The following is a 17,045-nucleotide window of genomic DNA, read 5'->3' on the forward strand; positions in this document are numbered from 1 at the left end:
TAATATGTTTTTGTATGTAATTTGCCAGAATTTTATTGAGAATTCTTGCATCTGTGTTCATCAGGAATATTGGTCTATAGTTTTCTTTCCTTGATGTGTCTTTGTTTGGTTTTGGTATCAGGGTGATACTGGCTTCATAGAATGAGTTTGGAAGGGTTCCCTCCTTTTCTATTTCTTGGTATAATTTGAGAAGTATTGGTGTTAATTCTTCTTTGAAGGTCTTGTAGAATTTGGCTAATAATCTCTCTGGCCCTGGACTTTTCTTAGTTGGTAGGCTTTTGATGGCATCCTTTATTTCATCACTTGAGATTGATCTGTTCAAATTGTGTATATACTCCTGGTTCAGTTTGGGTAGTTCATACATCTCTAGAAATTTGTTGATGTCTTCCAGATTTTCTATTTTATTGAAGTATAAATTTTCAAAATAGTTTCTAGTTATCTTCTATATTTCAGTAGTGATATTTCCCTTTTTCATCATGAATTTTATTAATTTGGGTTTTCTTTTTTCATTAGCATGGCTAATAGTTTATCAATTTTATTTATTTTTTCAAAGAACAAACTTTTGTCAATTTTTTGAATTGTTTCTTTTGTTTCAGTTTCATTGATTTCAGCTCAGATTTTAATTATTTCCTGTCTTCTGCTGCTTTGGGGTTGATTTGTTCTTTTCTAGGGCGTTGAGGTATAATGTTAAGTTATTCATTTGTTGAATTTCTATTCTTTTAATGAATGAGCTCAAAGCAATGAATGTTCCTCTTAGCACTGCCTTCATGGTGTCCCAGAGAGTTTGATGTGTTATATCATTATTCTCATTTACCTGTAAGTATTCTTTATATCATCCCTGATTTCTCTGTCATCCGTTCATCATTCAATAGCTTATTATTTAGTCTCCAGGTGTTAGAGTAGCTTCTATTTTTTATTCTATCATTGATTTCTTATTTCATTCCTTTATGATTTGATAGGAGGCAGGGTATTATATATTTGATAAGAGTTGCTTTATGGCATAAGATATGGTCTATTTTAGAGAAGGATCCATGTGCTGCTGAGAAGAAAGTGTACTCATTGATGGATGAAATATTCTATATATGTCTGTTAAGTCCAAATCATTGATTGCATTATTTAGTTCTGTTTCTTTGTTTAGTTTTTGTTTGGAACATCTATCCAGTAGTGAGAGAGGTGTCTTAAAGTCACCCAGTATTATTGTGTTATGGTCTATTTGATTTTTGAAGTTGAGAAAGGTTTGTTTGAGGCACTTAGATGCTCCATTGTTGGGGCCATAAATATTTATGATGATATTTATGATGATCCAGGGATGGTTTAGCCAAAGTGGGTGGGAGAGAACACTCTATATGAACTAAGAAACTGTAGAAGAAAAGGAGGAAACCATGGACTCCACGTAGTTCCAAGCCAGAGGCCAAGTTCTGGTAAGTGGCTCCCATTGCTGGTGTCTGATGTCTAGGAATTGGTGACAGGAGACTGAACTGCATCCCTTTTTCAAACAGATTTCGAGAGAAAAGGACTCTGGGACAGAGAATGAATTCCAGGTTTCCGGAAGCTCGAACAGGCAGGGGACCTCAGGGTCTTCCTATTCCTGCTCCCTCGACGCTCTGTTACGCAGATTGAGGGCCATGGATACCAAGAAGGATGACAAGTTTGCTGATGTCCTGGATGCAGTGGGGGAGTTTGGCACATTCCAGTGGAGGCTAATAGTCCTCACTTTTATTCCCAACATCATGTCGTCCTTCTTCATGTTTGCTGACCACTTTGTGTTCTCAGAAGAGAAGCCCTATTGCAACACCAGCTGGATCCTGGCATTGGACCCCAACCTCTCAGAGGCTGAGCAAATGAACCTGACCCTGCCCCGAGCACACAATGGCAGTTTCCTGACATGTCTTATGTACTTGCCCGTGTCCTGGGATCTGGAGTCCATCATTCAGTTTGGCCTCAACATCACAGACCCATGCGAAGATGGATGGATCTACCCTGAGTCCAAGAGGCGATCATTGATCAGTGAGGTATGTTTTGTCCTGGGTTGTCTGAAGCTGTCCCCACACCATGCTATAGACATGGCCCACTCTTACTGAGCAGGTGGGGAAATTGAGGCTCAAAGAGGGTCAGAAATTCTTTGAAGTTTCCCTGCAGAGGTGGGACCTGGACAGAAAATCAGGATTCCTAATGTCCACCCTTGACCATGCCTTGCTTAGACAGGAAGCTAGAGTGCATTTGGGGATAGAGACAGGTGATGGATGGCAGAGTTTTCTATCTGATCAGGGAATTGCTTCCAAGGTTGTGGCTCTGCCCTGTGAATTCATAGAAGATAGGGATGGGAAAGAAGCAACTTCTCTCAGGTATCTCTCACAGGGTTTCATAACCCGAGATCTTTTCCAGCACAGACATGACCAGCACCTGTGTTTTGGAAAGGATCTTCAGTGATCTGTGACTGTGCATGGTTACCTCCCTATCCATACCACTTCTTGGCCTGTGCCTGGTCCCTCTCTCCTGGCCTAGCTCCCAGGGTCTGCTAGGCACAGGGTGAGATACAGACATAATGGAGCTGAGGCACTCTGCACACACAATTACCTACCCCTACCACAGGTGCCCTCTGCCTGTAAGTCCACCCAAGCCAGGGTCAGTCTCTGGATTCAAAAGGCTGATCCTGGGTGAGAGGACTGTGGCCAATCCCTGTATCTAACCCCCAGTTTGACCTGGTGTGTGGCAAGGAACTGGACAAGGAAACCGTGCAGACCATGTTCATGACGGGCCAACTGATAGGGTCTCTCATCTTCGGGTTATTAAGTGACAAGTGAGTCTCCTGGAGTTCCCTCTGGTCCCTGGGATGCCCTGCCTTCTACCTGAGGGCATTCAGAGTTGAAGAATCCCAGGCTTGGGGAGGAAAAGGTAGGGGTGCTCTGGGGGCCTGGGACAGCTCAGAGCCTGGCTCAGGTGTCCAGCTGGGGGCCAGCTAGGGAGGTGGGCACTTGGTGCAGCCTCCCCTCAATGCTTGTAGGTTGGGCCGCTACCCTACCATCCTACTGTCACTGCTGGGGCTGATGTTCTTTGGCTTCGGGACAGCCTTTGTGAACAGCTTTCACCAGTACCTGTTCTTCCGCTTTGGTGTCTCCCAGGCTGTGATGGGCTATGCCATTGTCAGCCTGACTTTAGGTGAGACTGGGCCTTAAGAGCTGAGTGGGATGGGAGCAGGGACCCCAGGCAAGGTGGGAGTGGGACCAGAGTGGGCTGGCAGCCAAAAGGATTGGGAGCCAACATGACGTAGGCCTCATCAGGGAAGGTAGGAGTGGAAAGACTCTCCATTCCTGCTGCCTGGAGATGTCAGAGAACCAGTGCTCAGACTACCCTTCCACCCTTGTCCTCCATTCTAGTCCCCTGTGTCCCTCACATTCCCCTTATGTACCCTGTCCCCCAACACAGCTTATATATGTGGAACCCTTAAGGGTCAAGGAGCTGCTGAGCCTTTTTATCTGTATTGGCTCATTTCATCCCAACAATACTCTTTGGTAGGCACTATTCTATCATTCCTTTAGCTGAAGAAGATATTTCATCTCAGAGTTAACCAACTTTCTCAGGGTCCTACAGGAGTAAGGAGCTGGATTTCAATGCAGGCGAGGTGGTATTAAAAGTCCCCAGTCTGCATACATTTATATCCTACCCTCATAAGGTTTGGTGCCTAGACTCTTATACCTGCAATTCCTGGTATGCTCCAGTTTCTCTGGCAAAAGACTTCTTATTGGAAGCCTGACAGAGGGAACATGTTTAGGTGACCAAAACACTAATTTGCTCTAAGGCAAGATAGTGATTCCTTGCCTGGCTATGAGACAGGCCATGTGAGGCACACAGTTCCCGGAATAGGCACTGATCAGGCAGCAAGGGTAGAGGCAACAGGGTGAGAAGAGATGGAAGGCAGGTGTGTATTGGGAAGCCCAGCATGTGCCCTGGTGGGGATTCACAGAAGTGGTCTGTCTAGTTTTGAGGGGTGTCTTGGACTTCAGGGAGCAAGGGTGGGCTGGCACCAACCTACTGGAAGCCAACAGGATGGAGTTAAGTCATAAAAAGGTCGAAGAGCCACTGTTGACATGCCAGGGATCGGGGGCAGCCCCAGGGACCCTGAGCTGAGCACCATTTTGTCCTTTTACTTCCGTACAGTCACTGAGTGGCTTGTGGGGGAACACCGGGCCCATGCCGTCATCCTGGAGCACTGCTTTTTCTCTGTGGGGATCATGTTCCTGATGGGGCTCGCCTACAACCTTCCCCACTGGCGGATGCTGTTTCTGGTGGGCGCGGTACCCGTGTTCCCCCTCATCTCCTACATTTGGTGAGCAAATGAGTTCAGGGCATTCATGAGGCTGGGTCTGATGGGCACAGACGGAGGGTGTGGGGGGTCCTCATGTGGGAATGGCAGTGCTCCCCTGGGAAAGATGCATGTGGAGGAGATGAGGAGCAGAGCCTCTGGAACCCCAGTGCTCACCTTCCCCTCAGAGGACACCCTAAAAAGATGTCAGAGAGATATGGGGAGACCAGGAGGAAGAGTGCTAAAGGACAAAGCTCAAGGTCAGGGAATGGTCAGGGTCAAGGCAGGAGAGGTGAGTGAGGAAGGGCAGGCTGGCCTTGATGACCTTCTTGAGGTGACTTCAATAGAATGGCAGGAGTGGAAAGAAGTGAGTAGAAGTGGAAGGAAAGGAGCCACCTGGGAAACAGCTGATTTGGGAGAGGGGGAGGGGATGGTGTGCATGGGCAGCGGAGGCAGGCAGGAGAGGATGTCTGGGGTTTTCCATTGTAGGAGGCACAGACAGGCCCCTGAGAGACTGGAGCTATGAAGGGACCATGGGTGGATCAAAGCTTGGAGGGGTTAGGAGGGGAGTGAAGCAGGAATGAGAGGGCACTGTTGATGGTGGGCAGTGGGTAAATTAAAGGAACAGAAGGCCACAGAGGTGAGAGGAGGGGAGTTGAGATAACTCACTTGTTAAGGGTTAGACAGTTCTGTGTGAAGGAATCTCCAAATTTAATATTGAAATTACCACATTTAATCTTTTTTTTAAAATTTTTTTTTGTACTGGGGATTGAACTCAGGGACACTCAGCCACTGAACCACATCCCCAGCCCTATTTTATATTTTATTTAGAGACAGGGTCTCAGTGAGTTGCTTAATGCTTTGCTATTGCTGAGGCTGGCTTTGAACTTGCGATCCTCCTGCTTTAGCCTCCCAAGCTGCTGGGATTACAGGCGTGTACCACCATGCCTGGCACATTTAATCTTGATAACCCTGAAAGATGAGCATTAGGGTAGATAACTGAGGCTTCAAATAATTTGTCCAAGGTCACATAACTCAAAAGTGGGGGACCTGGGATTTTAACTCAGTTTATCTGGCTCCAAAGCCTCTGTGTGTTTTTTGTTTGTTTGTTTGTTTGTTTTAATTTTTTATTGTTGGCTGTTCAAAACATTACATAATTCTTGATATATCATATTTCACACTTTGATTCCAGTGGGTTATGAGCTCCCATTTTTACCCCAAATACAGATTGCAGAATCACATCAGTTACACATCCATTGCCTCTGTGTGTTTTAACTACTGCGCTATACACATAATGGATTATAGGAGTTGGGTTTACTAGTTAGGAGGGAGAGCATGGATGTGGCTCAGGGGCTTTCCCAGTTCTGTAGAAGCTAGAGACCAGCTTTGACAGTCCTTGAGATGCCTAAAGGAATGTGGGAACCATCTGATGCCAGGTGCCATGTCTTCATCTTGTAGCTGGGAAACTGAGGTTCATGCATAACTTGACCTAAAAAACATTTTTGGAAATGTTAATTAATGTAACAGAAGAATATGATTACAAACTAAATAATGCAAAAAGGTTTGCAATAAAAAATAAGTTTCTGGTATCCTCTCCCTATCATAGTCCCTGGTTCCTTTCTTAGAAGGCATCACTCTGAACTCTTAGCTCTTTCTGCTGGTAGATGTCTTAGTAGCCCTACGCACTCAGAGCACTGGAGTTTTTAATGGGTTGAATTCTCTGGGAGATGTTTTTTTCATCTACAGTCTTTAGACATGTCCCACCAGCTGTCCCTTCCCTGACATGTGGCAATATTTTGGGCAGATACTATCTCTTTCTAGTCATTCTTAGTTACTAGAATAAGTCTCATTTTGATAATAAAGACTTAATTTCAGACACTAAAAAATCCAGTTCAATCCAACTTGAAACCTCAGCTTGTATCAAATCCTCAGCAGCTCCCTGGCCCCTGCTCAGGCTAGTGGCCTAAGGCAATGAGATCATTCCTCACCATCCTCTTCCTGCTTTGATTTTCCAGGTTCTAGGAAGGGGATGGGGCATCAGAGAAAAGAGACCAAACACTTGTGTGACAGGAGCTGTGATGAGCTGTCAGTATCCTCTGGAGGAAAGATGTTCAGATTTCCAGTGGATCTTCTGAGCATTGGCGTTTCCTAATGGTCTTGCATTCTTTGTGATCCCCTGCCCCAACTCCTGTTGCTGGCAGTTCAATCCACACCTTCTTCCTGTAGAAGTCTCCTCACCCTGGCACATGACATGCCTGCAAGACTGCAGGGTTCACTTGGCCAAAAATCTTACTGTCCCTCAGCCCCCCACCCCCCGCCACGGTGGCTCTCACCAACTTACTGCCTTCCTCTTAGCCAGATAAGAGATGACACCATTCTCTAAGTTTGTGTAGCCCTCGAACTTCAGGAGACACTTGTTTGTCCTCCCACAAACCCTCTCACTATCTAGAGTACCAGGGCAAGACCTCAAGTTTCTAACTCCAGCCAGAGAGTGGGAAAGCAAGACCCCCTTTCTGGAAAAGAATCCCAAATCTACCTATGGAGTTTGCTTGGACTCCCCTGGGCCTGGCTGGAGTGGATGAGAACATGGGGTAGAGAAGATATTCAAGACCCTTTCACTTCCATGAACGGCCACTGGTCCACTGCATCATGTGGCTTTTTTATCTCTCTCTTTTTTTAGCAACTCCTCTCCCTAATGTATCTTTAGAATATGAGGTTTTTTTTGTCCATTGTTCCCAGATTTGGGAGCTGCTGCTGAAATCCCAGAACAGAAAAGTTCACTTACCATTTGGTTACACTGTGATTCCTTATTCTCTGATTTCTTTTTCTCAGTAGCATTTGAAACTTCATGAATATGAAATTGCAAAACATCTCAGATGTTCTTGAAGAATACAAGTTAGAATTTAATTTTCTTCCCCCCCCCATTCCCTACATTATCTTTTTTTTTTTTTTTTTGTACCAGGGCACCTATTTTGTATTTTATTAGAGACAGGGTCTACACTGAGTTGCTTAGTGCCTTGCCATTGCTGAGGCTGACTTTGAACTCGAGATTCTCCTGTCTCAGCCTCCCAAGCTGCAGGGATTACAGGTGTGAACCAATGCGCCCAGCTCCCATTCTCCATATTATCTATGTCCTTCTGGATTATTCTTTTCTTTTATGTTTGATTGGTTTGCATCCTCTTAAATTTGGGAGGTTTTCTTCAATATCCAGCCATCCTGGGTCATTCCTTTATATTTAAGAGAGTCACTAAGGAACTAAAGGGAAATCATGAGGAGCAGCTAAGTGGCTGGTGACCTTTAGGGAAATGGATCTTAAATCTGTGTAGAACATCAGCATCATATGGAAGCTTGTTAAGATGTGGGGGTAGGGGCTAGACATCTCTCTCAGTTTCTGCATTTGCAAGCCCAGGTGACGCCTGAGAATCTGCATTGCTCAGGCTGCTCTGATGACCACACTCTGAGAATCACTCCTGTTGGGCGGCTGCTGGTTCTCGGAGGATCCCAAAGCTGGACCATGGCCAGGCTCCAGCTGCTGTGCTCCCCACTGAAACTTGTGGCTGGGACTCTAGCTGTCATTGTGAGAACTTTCTCTTAACTCCTGTATCTGTCCTTGGCCCTTGCCCCTGCTCTGTGTTTGATTCCTTGGCCTTCCTTATGTTCTAGGTGCACAATGCAGGGGGAACGAATAGTCCCATTTGTGGGAACTGGGTGCTCAGAGTCCTGTAGGGCCAGGACAGTCCACTGTATCTCCCACAGCATTCCATATAACACAGGCTGTGCTTGGGTGTCAGTCTGTCAGGCTGCAAAAATACTTTAGATTAGTTTATAAACATAAGCTTCTCACTTCAGCTTTGGAGGCTGGGAAGCCTGAGATTAAGACCCAGCAGATTTGGTGTCTGGTTGGGGCCTGTTTCTCATGGAAAAGAACCATCTATGTGTTTGCCCATGGCAGAAGGGACAAGCAAGCTCCCTTTGGGCCTCTTTTATGAGGCCACTAATCCCATTCATGAGGGTGCTGCCCATGTAACCTCGTTGTCTCCTTAAGGTCCCAGCTCTTACTACTCTTGCACTGGGGAAAAGATTCAATTTGTGAATTTGGAGGACATAGACATTCAGACCACTCAGTTGGCTCAGTCAGAAGTTCTCTTATCCACTTTTAAGCTTCAATTCACTGTTATCTCTCTCCTACTGTGTCCTTTCCCATTCTCTCTGTCCTTGAGAGTTGATTTTTTAAATTCTTATTTTCTAGTGGGCATGCCATCAAATCCCCTATCTTCTTTGAAGCCATAGGGGCTTTCACAAGGACAGTTCCATAGTCTTACAGTGGAAAAGAATGCCTAATTGCTGGACCCTGCTGGAAGAGGGTAGGAGCAGTGTAGATAAAGTGGTCTCCAGGGTCCTGGGTGTATTTTCAACAATCAGCCACAGAGTCCAGGCTCTGGAGGCAGTGACAGTGTGAGAAGTGGGTAGAGGGCAGTGGCACAGCTCTGTAGAGAATGCCTTAGACAGGGACCCAGGTTTTACCAGCTCTGCCTCTGTGACCTGGGCCAAGTCCTTACTCCTTGAGGCTGAGAATCAAATGGGATTATCACATAGGTCCAGGGCTGGGTAGAGATTAAACAAGATGATACAAAGGCGCAGAGCATAATTCCCAGAACTTCATCTGTGCTTTAGCTGGGAACCTGTGTGAATTCTGACAGCCAAAGAGGATTAGGAAAAAAGAGTGTGGCAAGGTAGTCTGAGGTCAAAGACAGCAAGGTGTGGCAGGGGAGAGATGGGACACAGCAGAGAGGTTCACTCACCCCTCCATTCACCCAGGTAGGGTGCTCGGCTCTTGGGTCAGATCCAGGGTCCTGGCCCCTCCCCCATACTCTTCAGGCTGTTAAGGAGACAGAGAGGGAACAGCAAGAACCCCAACTGTGACAAGGAGGGATCTCATAGAGGATATGGGCATGGAAGACATTCCTCGGCACATGTGGGCATATGGGGACGACCCCTGAGGTAGGAAAGAAGAGAGCTCTTAGAGATGACTGAGGGTGAAGGCAGCAAGTGACTGGGTGTCACTGAGCAGCTGTGGGGGCTGTGTGTATCTTAGAGGAAGGACTGACTGCCAGGGAGGGGCAGAGGGCATCCTGAGGTTGGCAGTGACCTTGGAGGCACCTCAGTCACCTCGTGCTGGAGCAAGATGGCCACAGCCGAGGCTAGGATGGGGTCATCTTGGCTCTCTGGGGCATCCTGGAATGACAAGAAGAGGGGTGGGCAACACAGGATTCTCCCAGAGTCCCCACGGTGGCTGATGATGAAAGGAAAGGTGAAAGAGGCCAAGGAGGTGTTGTGCTACGCTGCTGAGGTCAACAAGAAGACCATTCCTCTCAACCTGCTGGAAGAGGTAAGAGTTTTGGGGCAGGAGTGGGGCCAGGCAGTGGGCTGGGGGAAGACCCTCATCCTTCCAGGTGAATGATGATAACGGGGCAAGGCCAGAGCCAGCTTAAGTGCTGTTGGGGATAGGGTGAGCATTGTGGATCCTGTGGGGGTGGGGAGCCTGCTGGGGGTCTCAGGCCTTCCTCTGGCTGTTCCTGTTTGTCCTGTAGCTGCAGCTGCCTGGAAAGAAGGTGACTAAGGCCTCTGTCCTAGACTTCTACAGCAATAGATACCTCTGTAAGGTGACCTTGGTGATGGGCTGCGTGTGGTGAGTATTTAGGGCTGGCTGGCAGGGATAGAAAACTGATATTCCAGCCTCGAGCTCTTGGGAGGGCTATAGGGGAGGATCAGGCTGCAAGAGGAGCAGGGCCTAGGGGGACGCTTCTTGCAGGTCCCTGTGCTTATTTCTTTTCTCCAATCCTACCCTGCCCCTCTCTGCTCAGCCTCTGACTCTGTTCCTGGCGCCATCTCTCTCTGCATGTGTGTTCCAGGCTTACCATCAGTTACAGCTATTTTACACTGAGTCTCAAGTTGAGAGATTTTGGAGTGAGCATCCACTTCAGACAGGCGATCCCTGGTATCTTGGAGGTGCCCGCCCGGCTGTGCAGCATCGTTCTCCTTGAACAGATGGGGAGGAAATGGAGCCTGGCTGTGATTCTCATCCAAACCGCCTTCATGTGCTTTCTTACGCTTTTCCTCCCCCAAGGTATAGCCCACCCTGCCCGGATAGGCCACCTCCAACTTTCCTGCTTCCTCAAAACCCCTCTGCTGGCTCCTATCCTGGCCAGCCAGCTAGGCACACAGGATTTAGCTTTCTGCAGGCACAGCTTACCCACCCTGAGGAGGCCTAGCCCCTAAGGATCAGGTTGCAAGTGGGAGTCCTCAAGACAGGACACCCATACACTCTCAGAGGCCTTAGAGAGGAGGGTGTGCTGTTCAGAGAAATCATCCCTATGTGGGAGGGCAGACCACCTTCACCACCTGATTCCAGCCCACATCAGAAGCAGATCTAGTGGTTCAATGTGAATGAATGAAGACAGATACTCCTCCAGTTGCTATCCCAGGCTCTGCCTCTCATTTATAGCCCCTCTGATTGGGAAATACATGTTGTTATCTGTGACTTCAGGAATAACCTATTCACTAAAAATTGTGCACAAATGCAACCCAAAGGAGGAAGGGGATAGCTAGCAGTATTTTCAATATTTCAAAGAGCCGTAGACAATGAACATGTCCCAGGATCTTGGGTTGCAGCACACAGGACTGCAGGGTCAGTATACACCTGCTTGGAATTGCTGACCCCAGGAAGCCCCTTCAGCGACTGGGGCCCAGGCAGGGAAGGCAATATCTGGGGTCTGCCCTTCCTGGTGCTTCCTCCCTTTCTCTGGGTGCTGGAATTGTATGTCCTCTGTTGAGATTCTTCCCCTCCCAAATGTTGGCAGATGTTGATGGACTAAAACAAAATGGTTGAACAAATTTATGATTAGATTTCTACTGCTTGGTGGTTTAAAAAAAAAAACAAGCAGAAACATTTAAATTTCTTAGATTGTGAGAGTATGGGAGGCCAACTAGCACGTGACTGTGTCTGACTCTCCTGCTGACTGGTGCAGCATCTGGCAGTCACGCTGTGATCTGGATAGCCCCAGTCTTCTAGGGTGCGAGCAACTGTGTCTTCGTGCATGGGCGTGCCTTCCTATATCCCCATGGGTAGAGCTACGCTCACCTGTTCCTTTGTAATATTACCCTTGCCCTGTTTGGGATAGAATGTTCCATGGAAATGCCTTTTGTGTGTCCCTTTCTCTTACTGTTGTCCTTGGGTGTGGCCTTCCTAGATGTCAGTCAACCTGCTGACAGTGGACATCATGAAGCTAGACTCAGCCCCCTTAAAACTGATCCCTTGCCTCATTTGAATAGCTTCTCCTCAATAAAAGGGGTCAGCGTGTGTGTGTGTGTGTGTGTGTGTGTGTGCGTGTGCGCGTTCTCTCTCTCTCTCTCTCTCTCTCTAGCTTCATGAACATTCTATCCCAAACAGGGCAAGGGGTAATATTACAAAGGAACAGGTGAGCGTAGCTCAACCCATGGGGATATAGGAAGGCACGCCCATGCACGAAGACACAGTTGCTCGCACCCTAGAAGACCGGGGCTATCCAGATTACAGTGTGACACCAGATGCCACACTAGTCAGCAGGGGAGTCAGACACGGTCACGTGCTAGTCAGTCTCCCACATGAGAGCACCTAGGAACAGACTCCCTAATAGAGAAAAGTTGTCAATCTTGATTTCATCCCAGAGCCAAGAAAGGTGGGAAGTGGAGCTGGGGCAGGACCCTGCAGGGGGGGTGACAGGGAAGAGCTGGTAACCTGGCAGGCAGTGAACAAGGGCTCCAGCCCCACTGCACTTGCTGAGGGACACTCCCCCAGATGCTGAGTCTTTTGTTTCTCCTTCAGAGCACATGTCTAGCTGCCATAGGCAGGCATCCTGGAGTGTTTAGGACCAATCCCAGCCATGCAGACCCCAGGGACCAAACATCCTTGCCCAGGTCACCTTGCAGAGCACAGATGGGAACCCTGAGTGGGAAGCCTAGTGCAAGTGATGGCCAAGGAGCAGGTGGGTGGGGTATGGTAAGCTACAGCTGTTTGAGGATGTAGAATAAAGACAGCCCTAAAGGCAGAGATATGGGGGCTCGGCCCAGCAAGGTGGTGGGTGGCCTGAGGGGCCTTTGGGTTTCCAGTGTAGTATCTCCGACTTCCTGGTCAATTCTCCTATAGCAGATATGCTAACTTCTGGCCTGGCTGGGCCTCTACAGATTGATCCTCCTTGGACAGAGTGCCTGAGTCTGCTGGACAGCTGACCAGGTGGTAGGGGTGGATTGCTCAGATGCTTTCTGTGAGGGATCAAGGATTGATGGGGACTGAGGGGAAGATGGCCCCAGCCTTAGGTAGCTGTGTTTTCTGGACACAGGTCTAAAATCCGCCATAATCTTGGTGCTTGTGCTTGGACAGTTCAGCCTGGCCACCAGTGTCTCTGTGGTCTTCCTCTACACTGCTGAGCTCTTCCCCACCATCGTCAGGTATGGGGTCTGGTAGATGAGGGAGCCATGGAGACCATGGAGGGGTAGTATGGGACAATGACAATATTAATATAGCAGCTAAGATTGAGCGTTCTCCTGGTGCTAAGCAGTTCACAAGGATGACCTCACTTAGCCCTCAGAAGATCTCCCAAATGCCACCATTAACCATGTTTTAAACAATTAAAGCAAAGAGATAAGGGTACTTGTTGTAGGTGAGACACAGCAAGTGGTAGAGCTGGGTTCCAGGTTGGGTGGGTCTGACTCCAGTCTCCGCCTCACAACTCACTGACTGGATGGAATGTGTTTGGGCCACCTGAGGCTCAGCCCCGACCCTGCAAGAGCTCTCCGTGACAGCAGCTATGTCTTCCTGTATACCCAGAACCGCTCCCTGCATATCTACACAGTACCCTGTGGTTCTTACCTCTCTTACTCCTGATACCCATAAAAGAGGGCTAGAATTACTACCTACTTGAAATCCATGGAGAACTAAACTCCCCCCTAGCCACCCAATGAGCTGGGATGGGTGGAGACTGAAGGGTGTGGAGCGCCAGGTAGCTTCTCCCCTATCTTACCTGGTCTGTGGGCCTGACGAGCCTTCCAGACCAGCTCTCATTGCCACTTTTCAGGTCTACAGGTCTGGGGCTGGTGTCTCTGGCCTCATCAGGTGGAGCCATCTTGTCCCTGACGATCATCAGCCAGCTCCCAGCCCTCCTGCCCATTTTTCTCTGCTTCATCTCCTCTATCGCAGCCTTGTGTTTTTCCGCCCTGCTGCCGGAAACACAAAACCAGCTCCTCTCTGACAGTATGGAGCAATTTTCAAGAGCAAGGTAAGTGTATGAGACCCCCTGATTTAAAGCCCTTGGCAGTGAGAATATGTCAGGCACTGTCCATCCTGGCCCCTTGGCCAGAGGGCCTGGGATAACAGGAACACCCTATGTCCATAGCAGTGTTCCCAGATCTATAGGTACTGCCACTCATTGAGGTCCAGTCCAGCCTCTGACAGCTCCTACCCCGCCTGGCTCTCTTCTTCCCTGCTTCATTTGCCTGTCTGGACTGGAGCACTGCTCTCCAGAGATACTCCAGAGGTACCTTGGCATCTTTCCCTCCCCAGACACAGGGGACTGACTTGGAATTGTCTTTCTGAATAACTCTCCTTTTCTGTCTGAGTCCCTACTACCTCAAGGGAGTAGCCTTGATTAATGTTTCTGGATTAAAGAACCCAGCCTTGATTAATGATTTTGTACTCTTAGCCCCAACAACCCAGGACCCCATTTGGGAACTGAGCTCCACTCCATATCTCCTTAGGCAGTTCTGGTCTCTGATTCCCTAAGTGTCCCCTGGATAAGATTTGTCATAATTGGCAGAACCATCTCTTCTGGGGATTTGGGTCAACAGAGTTCATCACTGTCTCCCTGGACCTGAGGGGAGCTGAGCAGCAGTGAGGGGCAGAGGTCACTTGAGGTCCTATAGTATCCTCTGCTCTATACTGTAGGAGTTGCTGCCTCTGGCTTTCCTCTGTCTTCCTTTCTACTCTTCTCCTTCTCTCCCCATCTCCTTAGACTTTTATTGGACCACCAGTGTAAGGAATTGTCCAAAGGCTGGGTATCAGAGGTCAAAGGTTCTCACCTTTGAGAAACCATAGTTTATAGGGAGGTAGATATGCAAACAGTTATCATGAGTGGTCTCTGACCGTGGATGTATAGGACCTATTGTAATTGCCCAGGGAAGGAAGAACTTTATCTTGGGAGTTGAGGAATGTCACAGAGGAACTGATATTTATGTAGAACCTGAAATGTGGATAGGAGGTTGCCCCACTGTAGTAGAGAAGGGAAATATAATGAACAACAGAGCAGAGCAGTGGAGAATGTGGGTTCTGCAGCCAGAGAGTCTGGATTTCAATTTTTTGTGCTAATACTTCCTAGTATGTGCACAAGAACATAGTAATAACTAGAGCAAACACTCATTGCATATTTACCATGTGCCAGGTCTCATTCCATGTGTACCTTCTCTCATTTTGTCCTCAAATGAACGAGATGTGAAGTGGGACCTGTTACCCTTTTGCAGATGAGGAAATTGAGGCACAGAGAGGTAAAGCCGTGTAGTCCAGACTTCCTCTTCCATAGGGATTTTGAGAGGATTAATCCCATATAGAGCAGTTGGAGGCAGTTCTGGTATATGGCAGATGCTCAGTAAGTGCTAGCAAAGGGAAGGGGTCTAGCTGGGGCAGGGAGATAGAACCAGCCTGTTCTGGGAGGCAAGGGTCCCTCCTGGGCATATGGAAGTGAGAAAGCCCCATTTCCCAGAGTGCAAAGCCTGGCATGGCTGAAGGTGCCTCAAAGTAGCCACTTTGTCTCAGCTTACAGAAAGATTCGCTTCAGCATTCTGACAGCAGTTTCAAGAAGAGGAGGAACGATGAGGACACACCTGATGATATGTCTGAGGAAGTGGCAAAGAATACCATTCACAATGCCCAGATTCTGAGAATGGACTCAAACTATTACTCCAACGCTAGCTTGAAGAAATCCAGAGAAGAGGAAACAGACAGTCAGGTTTCCTGAGGGCCAGGCCCCAGACTATCTCGGGTTGGAAATGAGTGGCTGGGTATGAGACTGTGGATTCCAGGCCATGAATTCCAGGCCCAGCCCAGTGGGAGGGGGCAGGATCAGTCTTGCTCTGAGGCCAGCCCTTGAGATTAAAAAAATGGCCCCTTCTAGGGGAGCTTGGCTGTGATTCATTCCAATAAAGGTACCATGTTGGTCTTGAGATGGCTAGGTCCAAGTTGGCTATATCAGAGAACCCAGAAGCCCTGGCCTGGAGAAAGGGGTTAGATAGGCTCCTCAGACTCCTGAGTGTGTCTTTGGCTAAACTCAGGGACAGTGAAGCGCTCTCTAGATGGTGTGGCGGGTAGGGTGGGCAATGTCTCTGTGTGCTAGAGGTAGAGCAAGGGTGAGACTGACTGTGCCTCTGTATCAACCAATCCTTCTGCCTCGACATCTGTTAGTGTACTGGGCTCCTAGCTCAAATGCAAGGTGAGAATAGGCACTTCATGCAGGGGCAGAATGGAGAGGAATGATGAGAACTTCTCCCATTTGTCCCATTACACAGGGCTTTCTCACTTGTTTTCCTTTGATATTTTCAAATCTCAGTCCTCATCCTGGAGAATGCCTTCCTAGGGGTTCCAGTCTATCTGATCTCTGAGATAAGCCCCACACCCTAGGTCATAGTCCCAACAGCCCTGGGTGAATCTTCCCTCCACAGCCAGCATGGGGCTAGACAAGTTGGGACCAGCACTTCTCATTCATTAGCCAGACTGGAAAGCCCTGGAGTCAGGCTCTGACACCATCTTTCCCTGGGCAAGGAAGTTCCTGAGGTCAGTACCTGAGTCATCTCCTCCACTCTTGCCCAGTTTGTTGGAAGATTATGAACTTGTAAGGAGTAGCTCTGATCTAATTCCTAAGGAGCTTCTGAGGAGGAGGATAGAAAAGCCTATCTGTTCTCATGGAGCCAGGATAGCGAGACCCTGGGATCTCACACATTATTCTTACCATACAGGTGTCTTAGTGTAACATTGACAATTAAATGCCAAAATTCTATGAAATTAGATATCATTAATAAATTATCTCTCCCACAAATCTGACATTTTTCTGATACACTAAATAGTATGAAACATGTCAGCAAGGGTCTCCCTGTGTGCAAAGACAGGTAAGTAATGCTAGAACTTGTGATGGTACATGCAGATACCTGTGAACTCTGGGACTCTCATTTCTTTGGTCACTGATTACTAGCTATGTGAAATTCTCATCTCATCTTCATCTTTCAATGGCTTATATATTTCCACCACTAAGAGACCAAGCCCCCTTATCCTATGATATTCCCCACCCCTGACATGGGATGCTGCTCATAATTTACCAGAGCATATGAGCCTGTGGTGTGAGGGATTGTACATGGTGAGTGTGAAGGAGCTCAGGACTGGACTAGGCCCCCAGAACATGGGCAGAAAACTCAGTCTCATGAAAGCAAGCCCCAAACCCAGCAACAAGTGTAAAAACCTGGGAATCCTGCTAAAGTCTTGGTGGAAGCAAACACTAAATGAATTCAAAGCATGGTTGCCACAACAATGCAAACCTCTAGGGTTTTCTAGGGAAGACAAACTTCAATGAAAAGAAACTTGTAACTAAAAATTACTGAGCATGTGAAGAAACAAAAGGATATAAGTGCAGAATCAATAAATGGAGGGTTGCCATCAATGAATAAG

The 17,045-nt window shown here is 47.8% G+C and overlaps 2 protein-coding genes across 2 annotated transcripts in view; both read left to right on the forward strand.

The window, feature by feature from the left end:
• The window catches only part of Slc22a13 (solute carrier family 22 member 13), a 41,273-nt gene extending 39,461 nt beyond the window's left edge, over window positions 1–1,812 (forward strand). Inside the window, exon 13 of the transcript XR_007344314.1 lies at window positions 1,774–1,812. The gene's annotated coding sequence lies outside the window, so the exon portion shown is untranslated. The remainder of the gene's footprint in view (window positions 1–1,773) is intronic.
• Slc22a14 (solute carrier family 22 member 14) lies at window positions 1,309–15,483 on the forward strand. The gene is made up of 10 exons (XM_015488933.2): window positions 1,309–2,012; window positions 2,697–2,800; window positions 3,005–3,159; window positions 4,159–4,327; window positions 9,572–9,692; window positions 9,895–9,992; window positions 10,216–10,430; window positions 12,682–12,790; window positions 13,417–13,617; window positions 15,147–15,483. Exons 1-10 carry the CDS (start codon window positions 1,626–1,628, stop codon window positions 15,346–15,348), a joined length of 1,761 nt encoding a protein of 586 aa, XP_015344419.2. The 5' UTR covers window positions 1,309–1,625; the 3' UTR covers window positions 15,349–15,483.
• Window positions 15,484–17,045: the final 1,562 nt, after the last annotated feature.

Source organism: Marmota marmota, unplaced genomic scaffold (assembly GCF_001458135.2).
Source record: "Marmota marmota marmota unplaced genomic scaffold, marMar, whole genome shotgun sequence".
NCBI classification, from domain to species: Eukaryota; Metazoa; Chordata; class Mammalia; order Rodentia; family Sciuridae; genus Marmota; species Marmota marmota.

Bases quoted from the DNA above. Each gene is read 5' to 3' on its own strand.
- Slc22a14 (XM_015488933.2), top strand. From the start codon at position 1,626: ATGGATACCAAGAAGGATGACAAGTTTGCTGATGTCCTGGATGCAGTG. The intron at 9,693-9,894 runs GTAAGAGTTTTG...TTTGTCCTGTAG, and splicing joins CTCTCAACCTGCTGGAAGAG to CTGCAGCTGCCTGGAAAGAA. The intron at 9,993-10,215 runs GTGAGTATTTAG...TGTGTGTTCCAG, and splicing joins TTGGTGATGGGCTGCGTGTG to GCTTACCATCAGTTACAGCT.